At 40.4% G+C, this 25,314-nt stretch overlaps 2 protein-coding genes across 3 annotated transcripts; one reads left to right on the top strand and one right to left on the bottom strand.

Annotated features, from left to right (window-relative positions):
• The first annotated feature begins 800 nt into the window (after positions 1–800).
• Positions 801–19,380, top strand: LOC115158101 (ras-related protein Rab-3A). The gene is made up of 5 exons (XM_029706636.1): positions 801–893; positions 11,981–12,205; positions 15,583–15,701; positions 18,206–18,330; positions 18,749–19,380. The coding sequence occupies exons 2-5, from the start codon at positions 11,981–11,983 to the stop codon at positions 18,937–18,939; spliced, it is 660 nt and encodes a 219-aa protein (XP_029562496.1). The 5' UTR covers positions 801–893; the 3' UTR covers positions 18,940–19,380.
• Positions 19,381–23,267: 3,887 nt separating this feature from the next.
• On the bottom strand, positions 23,268–24,891 carry LOC115158100 (transcription factor jun-D). 2 transcript variants are annotated; one of them, XM_029706634.1, is made up of 2 exons: positions 24,721–24,890; positions 23,268–24,528 (listed from the first exon to the last, which is right to left on the bottom strand). In XM_029706634.1, the coding sequence occupies exon 2, from the start codon at positions 24,407–24,409 to the stop codon at positions 23,741–23,743; it is 669 nt and encodes a 222-aa protein (XP_029562494.1). In that variant the 5' UTR covers positions 24,410–24,528; positions 24,721–24,890; the 3' UTR covers positions 23,268–23,740. The 2 variants fall into 2 exon arrangements, with proteins under 2 accessions (XP_029562494.1, XP_029562493.1); XM_029706633.1 differs by having other exon boundaries at positions 23,268–24,891.
• Between the last annotated feature and the right edge of the window lie 423 nt (positions 24,892–25,314).

Raw genomic sequence — 25,314 nt, 5'->3', positions numbered from 1 at the left:
GGTTCACATCCTCATTTAGTGTGTTCTATTTGACGTGAGCCCAGAGGGTTATAATAGTAAAGGGCAATATTCTGCAATGTAAATTCCATTACCTGCTATCCTTGGGGTTAATCCTATAGTTTAACCCCAGTTTGGAAGGGTTTGGGGTCCATTGCATTTCTACAATTCAGCAATTACATTTTTTATTTGTTTCCAAATGTGCGAGTTTAAATCAATTGAATCCAGCCCTGCTGGCTGAAGTATAAGAGGGTCTTACAAGAAAGAAGCACTCAGGAGACAAAGCTTTTTTGGGCAAGGCTGTCATTTCCTCTGCTCCTCATCCATTCAAAATGGCAGACACTCTCCCAATACTTGCTATCATTGTTCAGGCGCCTATCCTCCTCTCTTCATCACCACATCCATTAAAATGAAATAAACAGTGTAGGCTACAATCAATTATTGCAATCTGTGGTAGACTCTACATGATTCAAGTAAATAATAAGTAATAATAAGTCCCAAACTAGATTTAATAATTATTTACACCAGGGACATCATTATTTAAAGAAATTGAAAGAGATTATTATTATTATTATTATCAACTGATGTTGAAGAGCAGGGCTATGTATGGTCATTCGATTAATAATTTCCTGACACTCTTTTGTAATAAATTATAAAGAAGCACAAGCTAGGAGGCTAAATAATAAATAGGGATAGGTTTAACGCATCTTGAATATTTTAGGACGTTTCAGTGTACGTGGTCCAGGATTAGTGGCTTGAAATATCAATCAAACCCCACCAACATTGAGGGCCCGCCCACCTCAGTAGTCAACTGTCAGTCATATGACGTTGTGTTTCTGCAGGTGCTAGACGCGGTGGTGTATTGCGAAATAGGAGCCTAAAATACACTTTTAAAGGTAAGGATATAATTATTATATTCTTCATTTACACTATACCATAGCTGGTGTAGAGTTAGGTTTGTTTAGGATTTTCTATGGAAATGCGCCAACAAAATAGAATAAAGGAGAAACAACCATCATTTGACATTCGATGCTTGCTTTTTACAGATAAATGTAATTGCACTAGGTCGTAAATATAGTATTTCATATGGGGTTGGTTACAATTATGCCGTAATGTATGACATTTCAAGCCTCGAATAACCACAGCATCAGTGGGAGAAGAATGACCTGTCGAAATTCCTAAAATAGCTCAGCGGTTACAGTAGCCTATCTGGTTCGCGATACCGCATGTGTATCCTTCATTTGTAGTGCAAGATCATTCTTACATCAATTAAGCAATGTATAATTTACGTGAATTAATATCAGGCCTGCCATATGGAAATCCAATGCGCTGTAGATGGGTACACGGGTCGCTCTGTGCTCTCAAAGACAAGGGAACGAACATGGTCGTATAGGCTGATTGGCTTTACACTATTTAAATCCTTGATGTCTTCATAAAACCACTGCTTTGACAGCACAAAAACGATCAGAGACAATCGTAATGCTGTGTGTCTGAATGGGACCACATCAGCAAGCAGGGGTAGGGGACTCTAGTTACCTACTGATTGTAATCTCAAGACAGTTTACACACACAGTTTTAAACCACTCACCCAGTTCACGGCAATGAGCTTTGGGATGATGCATTGTACATTTTCCCATTTTAGGTAGTTATACATCGTTATATTAATTGTCAAAATAGCAAAGCAGGCTATGTTAAATTGGACAACTAATAATAAATACTAGATGTTCGATTGGGACCATTTGAAATAATCATCATTTGAATGCAAGAAAGTAGATATTCTATGCTATTCTAAATTGTAGGCAGTTAGGACAGTTCGAAATTTACTGGGGTGGGGGTCCAAAATAGGCTGGATCAATTTTCAATATGAATCCACAAGAACAATAGGCAGTGGAGAGGCCTGGTGCGTCATTGCACATGAAAGAACATTGAAGACATGAGACACTCAAAAAGCTCCCCTATTGACCCTGTTTAGGGAAAAAACTATTAATTTCCAATAATTTCATTATTGTTTTCAAATGAGTACTAAATTCTACTCTAGGCTGCAGTGAAAATCTCATTTGAATAACAGCGCAAAAGCCTTGTTCTTTGAATGTTTCATTCCATTTGGATCAGTTGTGGGTCTACTCTAGATAGTTTATAAAGTCTACAAAGGCACAGTAGCAGGCCATTCTGGCTGTATTTTTACCTATACTGAGATGCTCTGTCTGTTGCAGATCATCATTCTCCCAAGTCGTCCTATAATAATGTGGCCACATATGCTTGGAGGTGTACCTATGGATGTATTTCAAGGCCTACCTTCAAACCCAGTGCCTCTTTGCTTGACATCATGGGAAAATCAAAAGAAATCAGCCAAGACCTCAGAAAAAAATTTGTAGACCTCCACAAGTCTGGTTTATCCTTGGGAGTAATTTGCAAACGCCTGAAGGTACCACGTTCATCTGTACAAACAATAGTACGCTATTATAAACACCAAGTTAAAGCTTGGTCGCAAATGGGTCTTCCAAATGGACAATGACCCCAAGCATACTTCCAAAGTTGTGGCAAAATGGCTTAAGGACAACAAAGTCAAGGTATTGGAGTGGCCATCACAAAGCCCTGACCTCAATCCCATTGAAAATTTGTGGGAAGAACTGTCAAAGCATGTGTGAGCAAGGAGGCCTACAAACCTGACTCAGTTACACCAGCTCTGTCAGGAGGAATGGGCCAAAATTCACCCAATTTATTGTGGGAAGCTTGTGGAAGGCTACCTGACACGTTTGACCCAAGTTAAACAATTTAAAGGCAATGCTACCAAATACTAATTGAGTGCATGTAAACTTCTGACCCACTGGGAATGTGATGAAAGAAATAAAAGCTGAAATAAATAATTCTCTCTACTATTATTCTGAAATTTCACATCCTTAAAATAAAGTGGTGATGCTAACTGACCTAAGACAGGGAATTTTTACTAGGATTAAATGTCAGGAATTGTGAAAAACTGAGTTTAAATGTATTTGGCTAAGGTGTATGTAAACTTCCGACTTCAACTGTACCTATCCAACCATTTTTAATTTGTTTGAAATGTACACCAGCATAATACCAGCACTAGAGACTAATATTCACTGTTTTAAATATAAAATTGGTAAGAAAACATTTTTATATACCGGCGCTATTGAGTGGAACAAACTACCAGAGAAACTAAAAGCCATACCAACCATAACCCCTTTTGCCCTCAGAACAGCCTCAATTTGTCGGGCCATTGACTCTACAAGGTGTCAAAAGCATTCCACAGGGATGCTGGCCCATGTTGACTCCAATGCTTCCCATAGTTGTGTCAAGTTGGCTGGATGTCCTTGGGAAGTGGACCATTCTTGAAACGCATAGGAAATTGTTGAGTGTAAAAACAAAACAGCAGCATTGCAATTCTTGACACAAACCGGTGCGCCTGGCACCTACTACCATACCCTATTCAAAGGCACTTAAATATCTTGTCTTGCCCATTCATCTTCTGAATGTCACACATACACAATCCATGTCTCAATTGTCTCAAGGCTTAAAAATCCTTCTTTAACCTCCCCTTCATCTACACTGATTTAAATGGATTTAACAAGTGACATCAATAAGGGATCATAGCTTTCACCTGGATTCACCTGGTCAGTCTGTCATGGAAAGAGCAGGTGTCCTTAATGTTTTGTATACTCAGTGTATCTAATTGTATGTATTTATGAAAGAAGTAGGGACCACAATGAAAATAAGTCCCCGACTATATTGTGCAATCCTCGTCACTTGTAAAAAATCTTTGTGTTCTGTATATATGTATTTTTTTCTACTGACATAAAATCAATCTATCCAAACTGTGCTGCTGCCATTTGATGAATGGAAAGAGACATCTGTTAAAAACACCAAAAAGTTTAATGACATTCAGGGATTGTCAAGCCAAGCCTTCGATACTGGGTAGGCCTACAAGGTGGGGAGGGATGTATTTTGTGGTCTATTTATTGTGGCGTTAAAACACAAGGCATGATATTGAAGCGCCCAAAGTCAGTATGCTTTGTTATTGGTTGTGTGGTGCATTGGCTCAGAAACCTGTTGGCGAAAAGTTTTTACATACAGTGCCTTTGGAAGTATTCAGACCCCTTGACTTTTTCCACATTTTGTTATGTTACAGCCTTATTCTAAAATTGATTAACTCGTTTTTTCCCTTATCAATCTACACACAATACTCCATAATGACAAAGTAAAAACAGTTTTTTTAGTTGAAATTTTAGCAATTGTAAAAAATATTCAGACCCTTTACTCAGTACTTTGTTGAAGCACCTTTGGCAGCTATTACAGCCTCGAGTGTTCTTGGGTATGAAACTACAAGTGTGGCACACCAGTATTTGGGGAGATACTCCCATTTTTCTCTACAGATCCTCTCAAGCTCTATAAGGTTGGATGGGAAGCATTGCTGCACAGCTATTTTCACGTCTCTCCAGAGATGTTCGATCGGGTTCAAGTCCGGGCTCTGGCTGGGCCACTCAAGGACATTGTGAGACTTGTCCTGAAGCCACTACTGCATGTCCTGGCTGTGTGCTTAGGGTTGTTGTCCTGTTGGAAGGTGAACCTTCGCCCGAGTCGGAGGTCCTGAGCGCTCTGGAGCAGGTTTTCATCAAGCATCTCTCTGTACGTTGCGCCATTCATCTTTGCCTCGATCCTGACTCTTCTCCCAGTCCCTGCTGCTGAAAAGCATCCCCACAGCATGATGCTGCCACCACCATGCTTCACCGTAGGGATGATGCCAGGTTTTCTCCAGACATGGCGCTTGGCATTCAGGCCATAGTTTAATCTTGGTTTCATCAGACCAGAGAATCTTGTTTCTCATGGTCTGAGAGTCATTAGGTGCCTTTTGGCAAACTCCAAGTGGGCTGTCATGTGCCTTTTCCTTCTGGAATGTTCTCCCATCTCCACAGAGGAACTCTAGAGCTCTGTCAGAATGACCATCGGGTTGTTGGTCACCTCCCTGACCAATTCCCTTCTCCCCCAATTATTCAGTTTGCCTGGGCGGCCAGCTCTAGGAAGAGTCTTGGTGGTTCCAAAATTCTTCCATTTAAGAATGATGGAGGCCACTGTGTTCTTGGGGACCTTCAATGCTGCAATCATTTTTTTGTTACCCTTCCCCAGATCTGTGCCTTGTCACAATCCTGTCTCAGAGCTCTACAAACAATTCCTTCGAACTCATGGCTTGGTTTTTGCTGTGACATGCACTGTCAACTGTGGGACCTTATATAGACAGATGTGTGCCTTTCCAAATCATGTCCAATCACTTTCATTTACCACAGATGGACTCCAGTCAAGTTGTAGAAACATCTCAAGGATGATTTCGCTTTGTCATTATGGGGTAGATTGCTGAGGATTTTAATACATTTTAGAATAAGGCCGTAACTTAACAAAATGTGAAAAAAGTCAAACGGTCTAAATACTTTACGAAGGCACATTTGATATAATTATAAATATGGCATCAAAATGTTGAAAATCAGATTTCCTCCTAGCTGATCATTGTCTGCAGCCAACTCTGATCATAGTGTAGGACTAATGAAACAGGCAGGGAAAGTGAGCTCATTCATGGTGGTCAGCAAATGCTCAACCTTCTGGCCTGTAGCCCAGCGTGGCATCGACTGTGCCACAAAAGCATGCTGAAGTGGCAAAGTAGATATCCACGTTTATAAACAAAGGGTTGCTACATTTGTTATTTGTGGTCAATACATTTCAAACTGTCCCTTAAGCTACTTGGCCTACTAAACACATGTAATCACAGATAGGATGTGGCTGGCCTATTCAACGTTTCAGAAGGACTATATTGTTACAAATATGATCTATTGAGTCCCATGGCAATATTATATACAGGCATCGTCTAAATGTGTGTGAGCATTTACCTTAAATATACTTGAAAGAGATCATACTCCAATGTTATTGCTGGATTCTCTGGGGGAAATGCATCGCAGAAAAAGTATTAAGGCACCTTCCATGTTTAATAAGGGCTGCTATTGCCTGCCCTACAATATTATATTAGATTACAGGGCACTTTATGTTTTCCCCCATACCACGAAAACGAAAAACTCCCAACCCCACTCTCTTAATTGCAGGCTTCCATTGTGATACTAGCAGGTTCATGGCATCTTCTGCACTATAAAGAGGGAGGAAATGCTATATTTAGCTCCTTCTGATCTGCATTTGTCTTCTTAGAAAATGGAAAATGTGATTGGATGGGGTGGAAAATGCCATATTAGGCAACTTTCTGGATGTTTTGGTACCTTACAGTTCTTTGGTTAATGTCTCACTATGAATTTTCATGTGATTTGATTCAGTCCAATTCGGTCTACTGTCTATTGAACGTTTATTTCCTTTTTATGTTTTGCCACTACCCAAGTAATGAATCATCACTTTTTGTTAAATGAATTCAACCCATCCTTGAAAGAGAATGCAGGGAGTTGTCTTGGAAATGGGTGTGTCTGCTGTGGAGTATAATTTCTCAGTTCTAGCAATGTGTTGACAGATGTTAATTTTACTGGGCAAAGTTACTTTACTGGAGAGGGCCTTTTAATGCCCAAGCAACTCTTTATATCTTTCATGAACTTGGGTCACCTGGGGTTGGCGTGTAGCCTAGCGGTTAAGAGCGTTGGGCAAGTAACTGAAAGGTCACTGGTTTGAATCCCTGAGCCAATGAGGTGAAACATATGTTAATGTAACCTTGAGAAAGGCACTTAACACTAATTGCTCCTGTAAGTCCATCTGGATAAGAGCATCTGCTTAAATGTAAATGTTTGATATAGGTTTGAAAAATACAATGTTTTATGAAGAAGCACAATGGTTTCTTCAGACTGCTTAGCTGGGAATATAAATTCAAGTATCTCACATCAATAAAGATTAAGCATTTTTAGGACAGGGGTTATAACAATATTATGGACATTCTAACATCCCAAAAAGTAAGTGGATTATTTATTGCCTCACATTACATGGGTCTCAGAACAACTACCCGGCGTGGAATAACATATTACATAGTAATATGCTATTAAGTTATGGCACATTTCATTAGCATTTTTGTATTGTCTTGTAAGAAAATAAGTACTAGCTAGGTAACAGCCTGGACTTAACTTGACTAACTCACTAAAGTTATTCCCTTATAGTTACCCTGGAATAATGCCTATGTAATGTATAGCGCTGCCCAAAATGTTGGTTTTGTTTTATTTGAGCCAAATTAAGCTGAGGTATACTTCAGCTCCTTTGGCAGACTGTCATTGTCTTTCTCATTAGCTTGCCTAATGCCAGGGTGTTTGGATCAGGTCTGACTCTCAGGCTTTCTGGGATCATCCTGGACTAAAACAGGATTAACAAACTGCCAGTGGGAACCCATCCAAAAGACTGATCAAAACTGTCTGACTCATAGTGCACCGACACAGTTTAGGACCGGCTGACATCACACATCTGTTAAGGTGTCAATCTCTTTAGGCTGAAAAGAAGAGCCAACACATGTTTATGCCACAGAAACACAGGTTGGTGCCACAGATGCACATGTTGATGCCACAGATGCACATGTTGATGCCACAGATGCACATGTTGATGCCACAGATGCACATGTTGATGCCACAGATGCACATGTTGATGCCACAGATGCACATGTTGATGCCACAGATGCACAGGTTGATGCCACAGATGCACAGGTTGATGCCACAGATGCACAGGTTGATGCCACAGATACTTTCCTCAGTTGGGAGAGGTTGAAAAGTTTATGGTAAATCACGTTGGTTGGAATTATTTTGAGTCTTCGTCTCTCATTTAACATATGGTCAAGACTCATGTCATCTTTTTTTGTCCAAGTTGTGGGATTAGTTCTCCTTGCCAGCCAGACTTGTGTCCTGAGAAAGACATAAGGAGTCTAGGGACCATCAAGTCCTGTCATGACATTGCAAGAAGCATATTTCAGTCAATAGTTGAATAGAATGCATTTTTTTATAAGATTTAGACAAATTGCACAAATCTCTTGAAAGGGAGGTGTCAATAAAGATGATTGGGTTTCCAATAGAGTGGTGAGTGGGAGGAGGAGCTATGTGTCCGGAAGCAATTTAGCCATTCATTGTATCATATTTTCTTGAGTTGCTATTTTGTGTACATACCCAGCTGTGTTGGCAAAATGACTACATATTCCATCGAGGTTGCCCGTTGTCACAGTTCTAAGACCAGTCGAAACATCCAGCTATAACTCAATGCTAATGACGTCAGTGGATCTCAAAACTGAAGTTGGATCCCCGTTAAGTAGCAATGATATCCTTCGCCACTGTCGTCATACGACAGATGTCTCGAACCATTCATGACCATTCAATAAAACAAAATGTATGTTTCTTTCCAGAAAATGGCTTAGTTACATGATTGCATAACTAGCAAAGGAGTTTTGAAGTTGAGGGTGAGGTATTTATAAAGTTTGGCAATGAGGACGAAAACTAGCTTAGTTCAGCTAGCCAGCTAAACTCAGCAAAAAAAAGAAACGTCCTTTCACTGTCAACTGCATTTATTTTGAGCAAACTTCACCTGTAAATATTTGTATGAACATAAGATTCAACAACTGAGACATAAACTGAACAAGTTCCACAGACATGTGACTAACAGAACTGGAATAATGTGTCCCTGATCAAAGGGGGGGAGGGGGGGGTCAAAATCAAAAGTAACAGTTATGCATTATGCATTATGTACTGCAGTGCATCTCCTCCTCATGGACTGCACCAGATTTGCCAGTTCTTGCTGTGAGATGTTACCCCACTCTTCCACCAAGACACCTGCAATTTCCCAGACATTTCTGGAGAGAATGGCCCTAGCACTCACCCTCCGATCCAACAGGTCCCAGACGTGCTCAATGAGATTGAGATCTGTCTTGCAGGAAATCACGCACAAAACGAGCAGTATGGCTGGTGACATTGTCATGCTGGAGGGTCATGTCAGGATGAGCCTGTAGGAAAGGTACCACATGAGGGAGAAGGATGTCTTCCCTGTAACGCACAGCGTTGAGATTGCCTGCAATGACAACAAGCTCAGTCCGATGATGCTGTGACACACCGCCCCAGACCATAACGGACCCTCCACCTCCAAATCGATCCCGCTCCAGAATACAGGCCTCGGTGTAACGCTCATTCCTTCGACGATAAACATGAATCCGACCATCACCCCTGGTGAGACAAAACCGCGACTCGTCAGTGAAGAGCATTTTTTGCCAGTCCTGTCTGGTCCAGCAACGGTGGGTTTGTGCCCATAGGCGACGTTGTTGCCGGTGATGTCTGGTGAGGACCTGCTTTACAACAGGCCTACAAGCCCTCAGTCCAGCCTCTCCCGGCCTATTGCGGACTGTCTGAGCACTGATGGAGGGGTTGTGCATTTCTAGTGTAACTCGGGCAGTTGTTGTTGCCATCCTGTACCTGTCCCAGCAGGTGTGATGTTCGGATGTACCGATCCTGTGCAGGTGTTGTTACACGTGGTCTGCCACTGCGAGGACGATCAGCTGTCCGTCCTGTCTCCCTGTAGCGCTGTCTTAGGCGTCTCACACTTGGGACATTCCAATTTATTGCCCTGGCCACATCTGCAGTCCTCAGGCCTCCTTGCAGCATGCCTAAGGCACGTTCACGCAGATGAGCAGGGACCCTGGGTATCTTTCTTGGTGTTTTTCAGAGTCAGTAGAAAGGCCTCTTTAGTGTCCTAAGTTTTCATAACTGGGACCTTAATTGCCTACCGTCTGTAAGCTGTTAGTGTCTTAACGACCGTTCCACAGGTGCATGTTCATTAATTGTTTATGGGTCATTGAACAAGCATGGGAAACAGTGTTTAAACCCTTTACAATGAAGATCTGTGAAGTTATTTGGATTTTTACGAATTATATTTGAAAGACAGGATCCTGTAAAAGGGGCGTTTCTTTTTTTGCTGAATTTAGTTTAGCCAGGGAAAATCGGGGAAAGTGAGCTTGGGCCTTGTGCGCTTGTGCGCCAGCTGGGCACACTAGGCTAATGCAGGAGACAGATTAGAGTTTTTATGCCCTGATATTATCAGGAGCTGTCGGCGGAAAGTTAAACAATTCAGAGACTGAAATGAATAAATCAGATGTTTAAGGAGAGAGAATCGATATACAATCCCAAAATCAGCTGTAACTTTCAATAGTAAAGCAAAGCTTAAAATTATGTTTGAGTGAACCCAGAATACAGAGAATGAATGGTGAATTCGCTTCCGGACACAGTAGACTCCTCACCACTCTATAAGCTCTTTGTGAGGTCCAGCAATTATGTACTGGTAGGTCTAGGCCTGTCATGTAAATGATGTTCTTCGGAAACAAGAGCCAAAACCACATGGCTTTGAATGTTGGGGACATTTATTATCAGGCCCACAAGCAAGCTTATTTCACTCATAACCTGAGTGTTCAAAGCTAAGAGTGTTCTTTGAGACAGTGTTTTTCTAGTAACACTGGACAGCAAGTAAGGCAGAGTCATATGACTATCTATCATCAGAGGAAGCTTCGAGAAATCTTAGTCATCATGACTAGAAGCAGACACGTTAGAAAATACTTTGAATTTCACGCTGATATTTTGACATGTCAGGGGTACACTTAAACCAGAACCTGCATGATTCAGGTTCTGGCCATTTGTGATGTATTATATTGAAGGTTGTATAGTCTTTTTGTCAGTTTATTTTGTCAAGACTTATTTAGAATGTATTTAGAGTTTGCAGTATTGATCCGGTTGCATATCAATTCCTGGCATGCTTTTTCTATTGACCTTATTTGCACTTCCTTCTCTATTCTTTACAAGAGTCCTGTGTCAAAAAGATATGAACAGCGCCACTGTAAATCTGAAAATAGCACTATGGGTACAGTTGCACTAAGGTCAAAGATGCACTATGTACTCCACACAGGTTAGCATTTTTCATCATGAATCTTGTTCTGGAGGCAGCTCTGCAGAGTGGTCACTAGCTGGCACAGCCACAAAGTCATTACATCTGATTTTAAACCTAACCTTAACCCTAGCCTTAACAATAATGCCGAATTCTAACCTTAAATTAAGACCAAAAAGCAAATTTTTGTGCTATGGAGCCTTAAGAGACCTTGAATCCTGATGGGCTGAAGTCACTGTTGCCCTAAAGAGTAGATACGATTCCCTCCACAAGATCAGTATGATCCCTGCCAATGCGATCAATCACTTTACAACTATACTGTTCTATCACGGGGGCAGATGTCCTGAGAGGACGAGCAGTCAATCCACTTGAAGTCATTTTTGTGGCATGTGGCGTAGGCTGCTCTATCTTTCAAGAATGCACTGTTGAGAGCTGACTAAATATGTACACAATGGCTCACATCTTTTGAGAGACAGAATGATTGGTCTGTAAAACCAGCAACCCATAATTAAAGAGGTGTTGTAAGTATCAGGCAGTTCAAAATGTTCCACTTTGTGCGAAAAGCTTTGATTCCTGTCAGGTGCAAGAGAAGCCGTCAGTGGACTATTTCCTCGCCCACTGATATCTTGTTGTCACGTTGAAGGGAACCGATTTTAAATGTTTCTTGATGCACTGCCTTGTCTTCTTGTGCCTCTGGTTTATCGATGTTCCAGAACTTAGTGTCTTATTGATTACTACCACTAGTTGGCCTTGTTGAACACTGATGAACTGCACTGTGATGGATGAGGTTGCTCACTTTTTGTACTAGGTGTGTTTGACAAGGGGTTAAGCAGGCCCTGTGTGGTTATTTGGCACTTTGGATTCTGTATTTTTACGTCTGTACTTAGAACATGGCCTCCACTGCTTATCCTAGGCTTTACCTTTTGAAGTAGGCATTTCTGAAGTGTTGGAGGCCATTTATAGAAACACAATGTAATAATAGTACTGCTCTGTGATCCGCCAAGAATCAGCATTGGAACTCTTTCCATGATACTTCCGAATACAAGGGATATTTTCAGTCGGTTGACAAACTCTCTCGCTCTCTCTCTCTCTAATCTTTCAGATGGCTTCAGCTACAGCTACCTATGGACAGAAGGAGTCCTCAGACCAGAACTTTGACTACATGTTCAAGATCCTCATCATTGGAAACAGCAGCGTGGGCAAGACCAGCTTTCTATTCCGCTACGCAGACGACTCTTTTACGCCAGCCTTCGTCAGCACGGTGGGCATTGACTTCAAGGTGAAGACCATCTACAGGAACGACAAGAGGATCAAGTTACAGATCTGGGTGAGTTTTGGAGATGGCCCCTTTCATACGGTTGATATGTCCCTGTAACGAAGAATTGTGTCCCTATATTCACCCACTCAAAAACACAGCTTAAAGTTAGTTGAACTTCCAATGTGTTATCACTACACTTTCAACCATCTAAAATAACAACCACATTCCAATGGAAAAACAATTTCAAATTTTTGGTTTAGTTGTCACCCAAATGTCTATCACTGGGCTTTCAACCATTTAAAAGCACAGCAAAGTTCAAATGGGAATACAATGTCAGATATTTTGTTTATTTATACAACAGATTAATGTGATCGTTGTGCTTCATCTAATAGCAGAACCAAATGACCTGGACTGCAGTTGAGATTACATTAAAAGTACATAGTGCAAGTGATCAATGCCGTTCGAGATTCTGCGTAGATTATTATAGCAATAGGTAGACCTGTGATGACCTATGCATGCTATCTTGAACAAGAACGCTTTATATGATTACATAAGAAGGAATGCATAGTTACAGTAACCTCCAAATGTGGCCATGGATATGTTAGTCAGTTTAGGTTGAATGTAACATTAGTTTGTAAGATAGCCTTAAAGGTGCTACACACACATGTGGAAGCTAGGTGAATTGCAACAACACTTAGGTTGAATACAAACAACTCTCCCTCCTCCTCTACATCCCATTTCCCTGCAAGGTGTTGGAGACTTTGTGTCTGTGGAATCTAGTGGAAACCACTCGCGCTTGAGCCTTTAACTTTCAGTTTTGTCCACCAGCTTTAAACAGCTGAAAACAAGATATTTCACAGCGATTTTGATGGTGCAATGACTCTGTTTACTATGAATTGCTTGTATTGTCACATAAAATGAAATTAGGCGAACAATTTAGAATTTTAGCAACCAGGTAATGGCATGATGATTTTCTGTGGCTGTATGGCATTAGTGGAAACTAAGACTATTCTCATGGCAGGTCTGCCAGTTTTGACTAGCAGAAGCAACTTTTCGTAGCAGGTTAGGATAATTAACGTGGCATGTTAGGACAATTAACATGGCAGGTTAGGAAAAGGGTTAGGGTTAGCTTAAATGCAAAAATTGTCCCTGACGAGACTTGAATATACAGTATCTAGATAAAACCAGGCCTGCCCTGAGAACAATCTTGGTTTCCACTAATGTGATGCTGCATTTGTGTCTTTTTACTTTCGGTTTTGTACATCACTTTCAAACAGCTGAAAATACGATCTTTTTTGAAATTGAAAATATATTTCACAGCGATTTAGATGGTGAAATAATTCTTTATGCTATAAATTGCTTGTTTTGTCACATGAACAGAATCTTTTAATTGTATTATTATTTTTGTACTTTTTACCCATTTTTCGTGATATCCAATTGGTAGTTACAGTTTTGTCCCATCGCTGCAACACCCGTACGGACTCGGGAGCGGCGAAGGTCAAGAGCCATGCATCCTCTGAAACACGACCCCGCCCAGCCGCACTGCTTCTTGACACACTGCCCACATTGCAATTGTAATTGTAATGCTCCACCAGCTGGGCCACATAGGAATTGTGTTTAGTTGTCAATGCAACCAGATATCAACATTTTAAGAAGATTTATCTTCTGTTTGGATAGTTCCATCTGTAACACTGACTTAGTCTGGCTTTAATTCCAGTTTGTCTACAAATTAATAATTGATATGTTAAAAATCAAATCAAACTTTAAATAAAGTTTGATTTGATTGATTCATTTTATTTAACTTTGATTTTTGTTTGAGATGGAGATGTGAATTAAAGCTAGACTAAGTCAGTGGCAAAGATGGAACTATCCAAGTTGAAAATACTTCTCCTTCAAATGTTGATATTTGGCCTATTGTATTGTCTATTTTTAGTTGAATTCTGGGTTGAATTCAAACAGTTGCCGTTGATGACTTTGCAAATGCTATATAGGCCTAAATAGCATCATTGATGATTGATAAAGTATGGTCACATTTAATTTGCTAAGTTAAACCTACCCTTTGGAATGACTTTAATAGTGAATCTATTTCATTTTTAAGTGGAGTCCTCTCAACAATCATTCTCATGATAGCACATTGCTAATAATCAATGACAAATATCATAGCTAAGCAGGGCTGGCCTTGGTTAAAACCTTGGATGGAAGACCAAAGGGTAGCTGTAGATAAATCAATTCTCCAGTAGGAGGTGCTGCCCAGACTACTTAAAAAAAACTATTCTGATAGTGGATATAACGTTGAAAATCTGACCTTTTTTAAAGGTACAAATTCAACATATTTTATACAAGGTTTATGTTGAAATTTGGTTACCATGATGACGTAATAATGTGGTTGAAATTTCACCCTCAAAACAACAGTTTACGTTGATTACTTTTTTCAAATCCAATGTATTTTTCCACATAGATTCCACATCACAATACTTTGACAAATTATGTTGAAACAATGTTGATTCAACCAGTTTGTGCTGTGGGGCACTGCAGTCTCTATTGTACATCCATATTGTGCATCAAACACTGCTATAGTGGGCTGGTGAAAGAGGATATGTGTATGTGTGTTGAGGAAAAGCTTGTTCTGTTGTCAGCCTTTTCCCAGGGCAATGACTCTGAAGTGTGCACCCTCCCCCATTTACTACACATTTCTCTTGAGTATATAACCCCCCCCCCCACCATCTATACACACACTGCTCCCCATCCCCCACTTCCCAGTACAACATACAGTCAGCTTAGCGCACACTCAAGTGTAGTAAAATTGAAAAAGCTGTGAATGCTGATAATTCAAATAAGACCTAAAACATAAATAAGCAGATTTGTTACACACCATATAATGTACATATTTACATGTGTATTCAGATTCATTATGCATGCTAGACGTTGCTCATAAAAAAAAAGCAACAGTTTGACTACTACTCTAACATACAGCCTAACCAGCATAGTGTTGTTCTGTGTAATGGGGATTGGGGCTGATGTTGCTCCACAGTTCAGAGAGATGCAGTATTGGGTTGTCAGGGAGGCTTCATTCCCTGAGCATTCATTAGAGCTTAGGCCGTAACTCAATCTGCCCCCTCCACCACCCCCCCCGGCTTGCCAACCAAGGAAGGGAGGCGAAATTTGGCAAGTCACAATGGAAATGCATCAGGAGCTGTAAAAGCTACTGATACCCCATCATCTGTTGGCAGCAAAAGCAGTCTGCGGGTAGACTGTTTGAAATCACCGGAGGGTTTTAATGTTCTGCCGTTATTGGTGTGCGTGGGACGATCGCAGTCAATGTCAATTTGGCTGTGGTGCTCGTTTTAATGCAACCTCCGTGGGTGTGTGTGTGTGTGTGTGTGTGTGTGTGTGTGTGTGTGTGTGTGTGTGTGTGTGTGTGTGTGTGTGTGTGTGTGTGATTCTAGGATACGGCAGGGCAGGAGAGGTACAGGACTATCACCACCGCTTACTACCGCGGTGCCATGGGCTTCATCCTCATGTATGACATCACCAATGAGGAGTCCTTTAATGCTGTGCAGGACTGGTAAGTGATTGCTCAGGAATGTGGTGTGGTCCTGTGACCATATGGCAAAAAGTAGTACAACAGTGGACACACATAGACCAGTGTTCCTTAATACAGTACAGGCCTGACTGGAGGAGGTCCAATTGGCACCAAAGGTTTGTTGACCTTTTCTTCAGAAAGGCCTAAGAAGTGATAAGAATTTGTTGACCTTTTCTAAATAAAGACCATTAGACTTGAGACACATACACTATATATATATACAGGTAACTACCAAAATAAAGGAAACACTTGAGTAAATGAGGGATACAAAGTATATTGAAAGACGGTTCTTCCACACAGGTGTGGTTCCTGAGTTAATAAAGCAATTAACCTCCCATCATGCTTAGGGTCATTTATAAAAATGCTGGCCAGGCCATTATTTTGGCCATTGTTTTGGCTACAATGGCTATGCCCTCATATTTGATGACAATGCCCCCATCCACAGGGCACGAGTGGTCACTGAACAGTTTGATGAGCATGAAAATAATATGTAAGCCATATGTCTAGGCCGTCTCAGTCACCAGATCTCAACCCAACTGAACACTTATGGGAGAGTTTGGAGTGGCGCTTGAGACAGCGTTTTCCACCACCATCAACAAAACACCAAACAATGGAATTTCTCGTGGAAGAATGGTGTCACATCCCTCCAATAGAGTTCCAGACACTTGTAGAATCTATGCCAAGGTGCATTGAAGCTGTTCTGGCTTGTGGTGGCCCAATGCCCAATTAAGACAATATGTTGGTGTTTCCTTTATTTTGGCAGTTACGTGTATAGTTCTAGTTAGTTTGAGATTCAGGATTGTAACAGGGACCATGTTGACACCAAGTTGCATTTTCCACTCCTAATCACTGTCCTCAATCCTATGCAAAAACACTATTAGAAACACTAACTGATTAAATTACACTAACATGCTGACTACACTGGCATCTGTGTGCACCATTGTGAACCAACTATATTAATTTTGAGGCAGGTAAAACACAGATGAAACATTCATGGACATTTAGCTAGCTAGTTTGTTGCTAGCTAGTTTATTGCTAACTAGTTTGTCCTGGAAGATGAACATTGGGTTGATATTTTACCAGACATGCATATGGTCCACTTTTTAGCTTCTTCTTTGTATACTGAACAAAAATATAACCGCAACATGCAACAATTTTACTGAGTCACAGTTCATATAAGGAAATCAGTCAATTGAAATAAATTCATTAGGCCCTAATCTGTGGATTTCACATGACTGGGCAGGGGCCCAGCCAATCAGAATTAGTTTTTCCCCACAAAAGGGCTTTACTACAGACAGAAACACTCCTCAGTTTCATCAGCTGTCCGGGTGGCTGGTCTCAGATGATCCCGCAGGTGAAGAAGCTGGATCTGGAGGCAATGGGCTGGCGTGGATACACGTGGTCTGCGGTTGTGAGGCCAGTTGGACACACTGCCAAATTCTCTAAAACAACGTTGGAGGCGGCTTATGGTAGTGACATGAACATTCAATGTTCTGAAAACAACTCTGGTGGACTTTCCTGAAATCAACATGCCAATTGCACGTTCCCTCAAAACTTGAGACATCTGTGACATTATGTTGTCACAGATGCATATTTTAGAGTGGCCATTTATTGTCCCTAGCTCAAGGTGCACCTGTGTGTGTAATGATCATGCCGTTAAATCAGCTTCTTGATATGCCACACCTGTCAGGTGGATGGATTATCGTGGCAAAGAAGAAATGCTCACTAACAGGGATGTAAACAAAATGTGTGCGCAAAAGTAGAAGTAAATAAGCTTTTTGTGAGTATGGAACATTTCTGGGATGTTATATTTCAGCTCATGAAACAAAGGTTTAACACTTTACATGTTTAGTTTTATATTTTTGTTCAGTATATAATTTTGACCCGGAGTCAGACAAAATCGTGTGTTTCTCTACTACGACGATTAATCCCCAGACAAAAAGCGTCCACGTGGGTTTGTATCTTCCTGATATCCAATAAGGAGGGGACTTGGGTTTGTATCTTCCTGATATCCAATAAGGAGGGGACTTGCAAGTTCTATTTTAACGTTTGGCTAAGCAGACGCATGTTCACGTGGGTAAAATTATTGAATAACATGTATGTGTACATTTATTTTCAACGCTTGCTTACATAATGTGGCCGGTGAAGTTTGCGTGTAACCAAATACTATTACTCACAATAACCCCAAATAAACATTAATCTTATCGCAAGCTGCATTATTCCAAACTCATTTTAGATGACCCTTGAATGTTGGATAAGTGCAGTGAAAATGTCACCTAAGCTTTCAATGGCTCTGCAGTGGACCATATCTCTGCAGTCTGCACACTGCACTCTATGTTCTTAGTAAGAGTGGTTTATTGAAACAATGTTTCGATCCTCAGATCATCATTGTGTCTCTTTGACCTCAAGCACCTGCTCAAAACCACTGGATGTGTGTGTGTGTGTAAACTTTTCCAATACCGAACCTGTCTGTATGGCTGCCATAGGTCGACACAGATTAAGACGTACTCGTGGGACAACGCCCAGGTCCTGCTAGTAGGCAACAAGTGTGACATGGAGGACGAGAGGGTGGTGGCAGGAGACAGGGGCAGGCAGCTTTCTGAACACATGGGTGAGTTCAAGTCACACAACACCAACTCACAGTGCCCACCATAACTACATGAGCTATACAATTCAATGATACTGCTGATGTTAATGGTGCTTCTTATCTGATGATTTGATTTTATCATCTGAGTTGTCAGCAACAATAACATGTATAATTTGGTTGCAATCGCTTGGTAGAAGTTCTTATCCAGAGTAAATGCGATCAGGAGGTGGAACAGCATCATAAGTAAACATAAAAAGAATTGTGCCGAATTGGCTGTTGAACACACATCCCCCAGCTACCACCAAATGTCATGACATACAGGAATGACAAAACACGAAGTTTGCTCACAATAGCTTCAGAAACCAACGGGCAAGATTACTGATCACGTATGGCTAGTTTGGTAAACATTTAAATCCAACACCATTATAACACCATGTTCCAGGGTTCGAGTTCTTTGAGGCCAGTGCCAAAGATAACATCAATGTGAAACAGACGTTCGAGCGGCTGGTGGACATAATCTGCGAAAAGATGTCTGAGAGCTTGGATGCCGCTGACCCGGCAGTTACAGGGGCTAAACAGGGGCCCCAGCTCACTGAGCAGCCCGCACCCCCCCACCAGGACTGTGCATGCTAAAGCTGAGCGCCCCCCCACACACACACACCATCAACTCATCCTCAGGTCCCCTCACAACCCTCCCTTCCCCACAAATCAATGAATCACTCCATATGGGTGAATAGGTGATGTTCACTCTGTTTCTCACATGATTCTCGTGTCCTCTGCTTCCTTTACTCGGGTCCTTACTGTGGTCTTAAATTATGAACTGGAAGGTCTCTATCCAGAGTCTGCCCCAAATCTTCATCATTGTTCCCCTTATTTTCTCAGACTAATGGTTTTCTGATAAAAGCCTTTGTTAGAGACGGATGGAATTCCATATTAAAGTATGTGTTGTCATAAACAGGTCAATACTTTGTCTCTGTGTGAAATACAAGAAAACATATATTGGATTGCATCAGTCACTGGTATAACATCATTCCAGTCTCAAATTTTTGTCCAATCAGCCTTTAAAAAAAAAAATGTATGTACCTTATGTTTTGTATACTGGTACCGCTTTCCTTTGTAAAGCTTTTCGCGTATAAAAAACAGTAAGGAAAATACAAACAAATTATAGATAGGTAAAAAGAAACAGACATTCTTTATACAGTACCAGTCAAAAGTTTGGACACACCTACTTATTCCAGGTTTTTCTTTATTTTTACTATTTTCTACATTGTAGAATAATAGTGAAGACTTCAAAACTATGAAATAACAAATATGGAATCATGTAGTAACCAAAAAAGTGTTAAACAAATCCAAATATATTTTATATTTGAGATTCTTCAAAGTAGCCACCCTTTGCCTTGATGACAGCTTTGCACACTCTTGGCATTTTTGACTGGTACTGTATATGTTTGGTTTAAATGTGTATGTAAATAATGTGCATTATCTATCTAAGGGATCCATTTGAAAAAAATAGATTTTTTAAAAAAGCATAAAGAAACGATCTATGAAGATATGATGGGTCAATGTTGTAGATTTTCTCGGAATCAATTTATTTATGGTTTAATTAATCTCATTGTCATCCCCCTACGCCCATTTACACTAAACGTCTTTGCTCATACTACCGCTCTCAGGTACTTGCAAATACACTTACTAAGAGCTGTTAAGATTAATGCTAGTTTGCATGGAAAGAGGCTGAAGCCACGGAACCAGAGCATAGCTGAAGTATATCAGCATCGCTCACCTTTTACATCCCTTTCAATGATCTTCTTTTGTATTTTTGTGAGAAATAATGAATTACAATGTGCATGTTATATCAGAGGCAATACTTGGCTCCTTATGACTTGAAATAGGATACAAGAGACTGCACAAGTGAGGTTAGATAATATAGAAATCATACTGTGTCCTGTACAATAACATAGGTTAAAAAAATATGTTTTGCTCAGTTTTGGCGAAGGCTGTTTTTGTCCCACAGCTTGTAAATACTTAAAGGTAGATATGACGTAGGTGCACAAGTAAACCAGGGCCAATATACACAACAACTAAGAGCATTAAAGAGCGAGGGTAAACGTTTGCTGTTTTGGTCCCGTACCTACCATGCTCAAACAGCTTGACCCGAACCCATGCGCAGATACTGTGTGGGAGCAAAGTCTTGCATCTCACTCATTGCAATATCTGCGATGCTGCTCGTGGCAATGTAATTTTGCTGAGTCTACCTTTAATGCACACAAGCGTAGGCTTATGCAACAAAGAGTTTATGGGTTTGTAGTGTGTGTGTGTCTGTGATTGGAACAATTTGCAATAAAATGTGTGTAAAATTAAACGCTAACCCTTGAGACCGTTTGAGCGCAATTTAGTCAACTGTTTCATTTAGGAAAGAAAAACCTGAATGGCCTTTTGCCTCTTGTCTTTGAATTGATATTCAGTCCAAGGTCTCAATCCAGGCAAGTTTCCATTCAAATTAGAGAATGTATTATTACTCATTGTAAGCGATCGAAACCACAATCTCCCTTAAGACCTTTGTGATGTTTACGAGTCAACTCTTCTATGTTGTTGACAAATGGCTGTCTTTACTAGAGTGAATGAGTGCGAAATAATCATACAAATAGATCAGTCATTAAAGCATCCTCAATTGATGAAACTGTCAAATTTATACTTCACTGAGTCATACCAAAGTTTTGATGTGGGATAATAATGATAATATGTAACAATTATATTAGAATAATACTACTGTAGTTACAATAACAACAATATTTGATCATCTTGCAATCCAGCATACATTTTCAACATAATTTTGCTCTACTATATTATGGCTGTGAGTCTGCCATCTCAGTAGTATCCAGAGACACCCCCCCGTAAACTGTCCTCCTCCTCGCCGATGCCGTCTTCCTTTCTATGAAACAAACTAAATGCATTTTAGTCATATGTTTCATGCGTGGATTGTGTGTTGTATTGACTCCAGGCTTGCAAAAAAAGGACAAAATCTGAAACTCGTATTTTATCTGCATTAGTTCTAGGCCTGCTTGTGAATGAATGTCACTTTCTTTAATAAAAAGCAAAATGCAGTACAACTGAACAGCATTTCAAACAGTAGAGCTTGCTGACAGTAGATCTACTATATAAAGTGTGTCGGGTACACCCCCCAAAACAAGGGTGTCGGGTAAGTTTGTCATTGCTGCTATTCCTAGGTAGTATAGAACTGAATCCGGAAAGATGTAAAAAGAGGGAATAATCATGTTCATCTGATTTGTTAGGTTACATAAAGCTAAGCTGTTACTTTCAAAAAAACATTTACACAAATATACTAGTGGTTTTAAAACTCTTGTAAAATTGGTGGATTTATAGTGAGAAATGTTGTTAGGATCTTGGATGTCACCAAAGCTTGGGAGAAAAAATAAACATTTGACTTGAGTGTAAATTTAGAAGAGTACAATAAGAGTATTTGAGATGATGTTTTTATTCCATTGCTTTGCTACGAAGACAACCGTCAAGGCTTTCAATAAGGTTTGCGCTGTCAGGAAGGTATTGCAATTTTTCAAAAGACCCAAAGTGTTGCTTGTTTTTTGAATTTATTTCAGGTTTTTAAAAAAAAATTTTTTTTTATTGTGCATCCACCAAATACTGTTCTGCAAAATACTGTTGACTTGGTTTACATAGATTTTTACTTTGAATTTCTATTGTGGGAATACAACAACTAATGTTATAACAATAAGGGAATATGGTGTCAAAATGTTAAAATGTGAACATTACCAAATCTGCTGTACATGTTGTGGAATTCAATAACAAAAATAAAAGTTTGGCCTGTTGCAATATTGCATCTTTCCTCATTGATGTATGTTCACCACTATCATTATGTAGTGTGCGTCTCACATAAAAATACAGAAGACACTCACAAACACAGCAGTTGCACCATCTCATTTGGCTCGTAACATTGCTTCCAGGAGTCTGCCAACTCCTGCAACATCACATCTTTTATAGCCCTGGTACTGATGCTGCAAATTCAAAGCAAGCTGGGACCATTTGTTATTCACTGTCTCATAGGTTTCTGGCTCATAGGTGCCTACGCTACGGTATCTATAGAGTGGTCTCTGAGGCTGCATTCAAAGCAAGCTTGGACCATCTGTTTCATAGGTGTCTGGCTGTCTACACTAAGGTGTTTATACCTGAGATGACCTTGTCATGAAATGATCCATGAAGCATTATTACAGGTTTGATTTACAAAAACAACAATAGATCAACTGTGCTACCACAACTTTGTCCTATGCAAACAGTTTCATACTGTATAAAGTAACTAAAAGTAGTCTTCATTTTTGTTTTGGACTAAATTATCATACTGTGTTGATACAACTAATTAGATGACATTTCGTATACTCAATCAATACATGCACTCATCTACAGCACAGGAGTGTAATTTCTGCAACAGGCCTATCGTATTACACCAGCAGAGGGCACAACACACCATGTTAATACACAATTCACTGACATATCACAGCAAACGGACTTCCTGCGAGGAATGGACACGTTTGTATCCAATATGCTAAATGCTACAATGTCACGATGGAATCCATTCTCCGGACGTGATGCCAGAGTTAGGAGTCAATTTAGGCCTAATAAAGTTGGCTAATATGCTAACTTTTAAAATTCACATAAATAAGTGGAAAAGTGTCCCATGGGCATATTGTACTAAAAGGTGTATTTATATCAAATAAATTGTAATGCTGGGTTGGACCCAAGTTATAATTTATTGGACTTTCCAAATATGTATTGAGCAATATCCTTGTGTACCCCACCCAATCATTTAGCCTATTGTGAAAACGCAACTAGTATAAAGGCTTACTGTCGCTTGTGAAGACATCGGTGTGTAGGATCTTGTTTTGTTGCTTCTAAATGAATCAGAAAACTGAACCAACAGACAGCAAAACATGTGCCGTGTATTATCAAGCAAGGTTTATTTGATAACTGAATCCAAGTAAAATAGGAATGTGAAGGGAAATATTCAGTGCAACAAAAAGGTGACAACAGTTTCATATTAAGATAACACTGAAATAAGACACTGGAGCATTGGATATAAAATGTACAAGTGCTTGCTTGTAAACGTTAAAAGGGGTAAGAAATGACGTGCACCCAATGACACCCTCTTAGGTAACATTCGAGTTTGTCAATAAACATGCAAATATTTATTTATTCAGTATAAGGCTATAGTAATACAATAATGATGAACTGGTTTGATCCAGTCTTACACCCATGAGAAAGAATGTGTAAACAGAAAATGTACATTAGTGAAGTCCTTTTAGTCTGTAAAGTCGATGGCTCTACGTGCATAATTGAGATATTTGAGAGCCAACAAGAGAACAGATATTGAGCTTATTTATGCTGGTTGACCAATGTCGTCCTGCGATTAGTACACTTGAACTTGATGTGGCAACAATTGGCATCCGCTGTTCACATGATTCAAAACATTTTGTTTTAGCTGAGCCACTTGATCCCGGAGTACACTTGCCGTTGAGGCCAGGTCAGTGTTTTGAGTTTTTAGGTTATTGACTTTGTCTTCGAGTCTGGATATCCTCTCCAGTTTCCTCTTTCGGCACTTGGACGCAGCAATTCTATTCCGCAGCTTTTTCCTCTCGGCTTTAATGCGCTCCTGTGTGTCCATGTTGATAGGCGACAGTGGTGGACTGTCGCCGAAGCTGTGCAAGTCAGGGACTGTCTGCGGCTCATCCTTCAAGGATTGCAACCGGGAATGTGCTTGTTGCTGCTGTGTGCCACCTAAATGGTGAGAGGGAGGAGGTGGGAAGGGTACAGTGTCTGTGGAGTAATTGACAGTGGTGCCCAAAGGTCCATTACCATAACTGTTCAAGTTCGTATAGACGGGTAAGTCCATGTGTACAGTGACAGGAGCCACGTTGGTACTTAGGTCGAGACTGTTCGTTTGAGCGCAAGTCCCCCCGTTCAGCTGGTTCTGTTTGTGTAAGTCCTCCAGAGCCTTGACGAATCCCTCGGCAAACTCCTGTTCGTCAGTTACTGACTTGGGGTAGAGGAACTGAGAGGTCGGTGTTGTTACGACCATTCCGTTGGACTGAATGAGGAGTCTCTCCAGCTCCGGGGAAGCCAGTTTCAGCAGCCCAAGGTCCGGGGAGTTGAGAATGCCCTCGGCGTCGCGGAGATGGGGCTTTAGATTAGTGGCATCTACAAGGTTTAAATGAATGTCATTCTTCATCATATTTTGGTAAAAGACAAAATCTTAGATGACAGCAGCTGTAAAAAGTCAGCAGAGCCTTACGACAGAAAGAGGGGTTCCCATAACCTCTCAGTTGCTGAAGAGGAAACGATGCGTAATTTGCATAACATTAAATCAAATGCTCTTTAAAGTTTCCCTACCCCTTCTCCAAGTTCTGGGTATAAATCACCTTTTGCCTCAAAAATGTTGTCGTTTTTTGTTTTTCCTTGTTAATAAACAATAGATAAGAAACAGTCGATGGTTAATCTCCCGACTAGAGGGGTAGAAGTTCCAATGTGTGCGCTCCGCATGCTGCCGCTACCTTTTCTATCCTCGTAAATTCCATTATGTCACTTCAGAGCGCGCAGATTGGACAGAAATCACGTTTTTTTCGTATTTTATTTGAATAAGGGGACGTACAAGCCCCATTGCCATGGAGAAGGCGGGTAAACTGCAAACACTGCGGTGCATTGTGGTTTGATGTCATAGCAAATCTTGGATGGAGGCGTGGGGGTTGGTCAAGGCTTGTTTTCTTCCCTGTTCTATTGCTTTTGCACAGTAAAACAAGTCATTGAGTTCTGTTTGACAAATGTTTTTGCACTAAATACCCTATAACATTATTTTTTACCTTGTCCAAAAAGTGTGGTGAAAGAAGAAAATAGCAAATGGAGAAGATACTAGGACTAAGAATGTGTTTTTTATAATAAGCTTTAGAAAAACACATGATATATATAATGAGTATCAGTGTATTCAAG

The sequence above is a fragment of the Salmo trutta genome, chromosome 22, assembly GCF_901001165.1.
Source record: "Salmo trutta chromosome 22, fSalTru1.1, whole genome shotgun sequence".
NCBI lineage: Eukaryota > Metazoa > Chordata > Actinopteri > Salmoniformes > Salmonidae > Salmo > Salmo trutta.
Note: the sequence above shows the minus strand (reverse complement) of the source record. Positions and strands in the feature narration are given on the sequence as shown.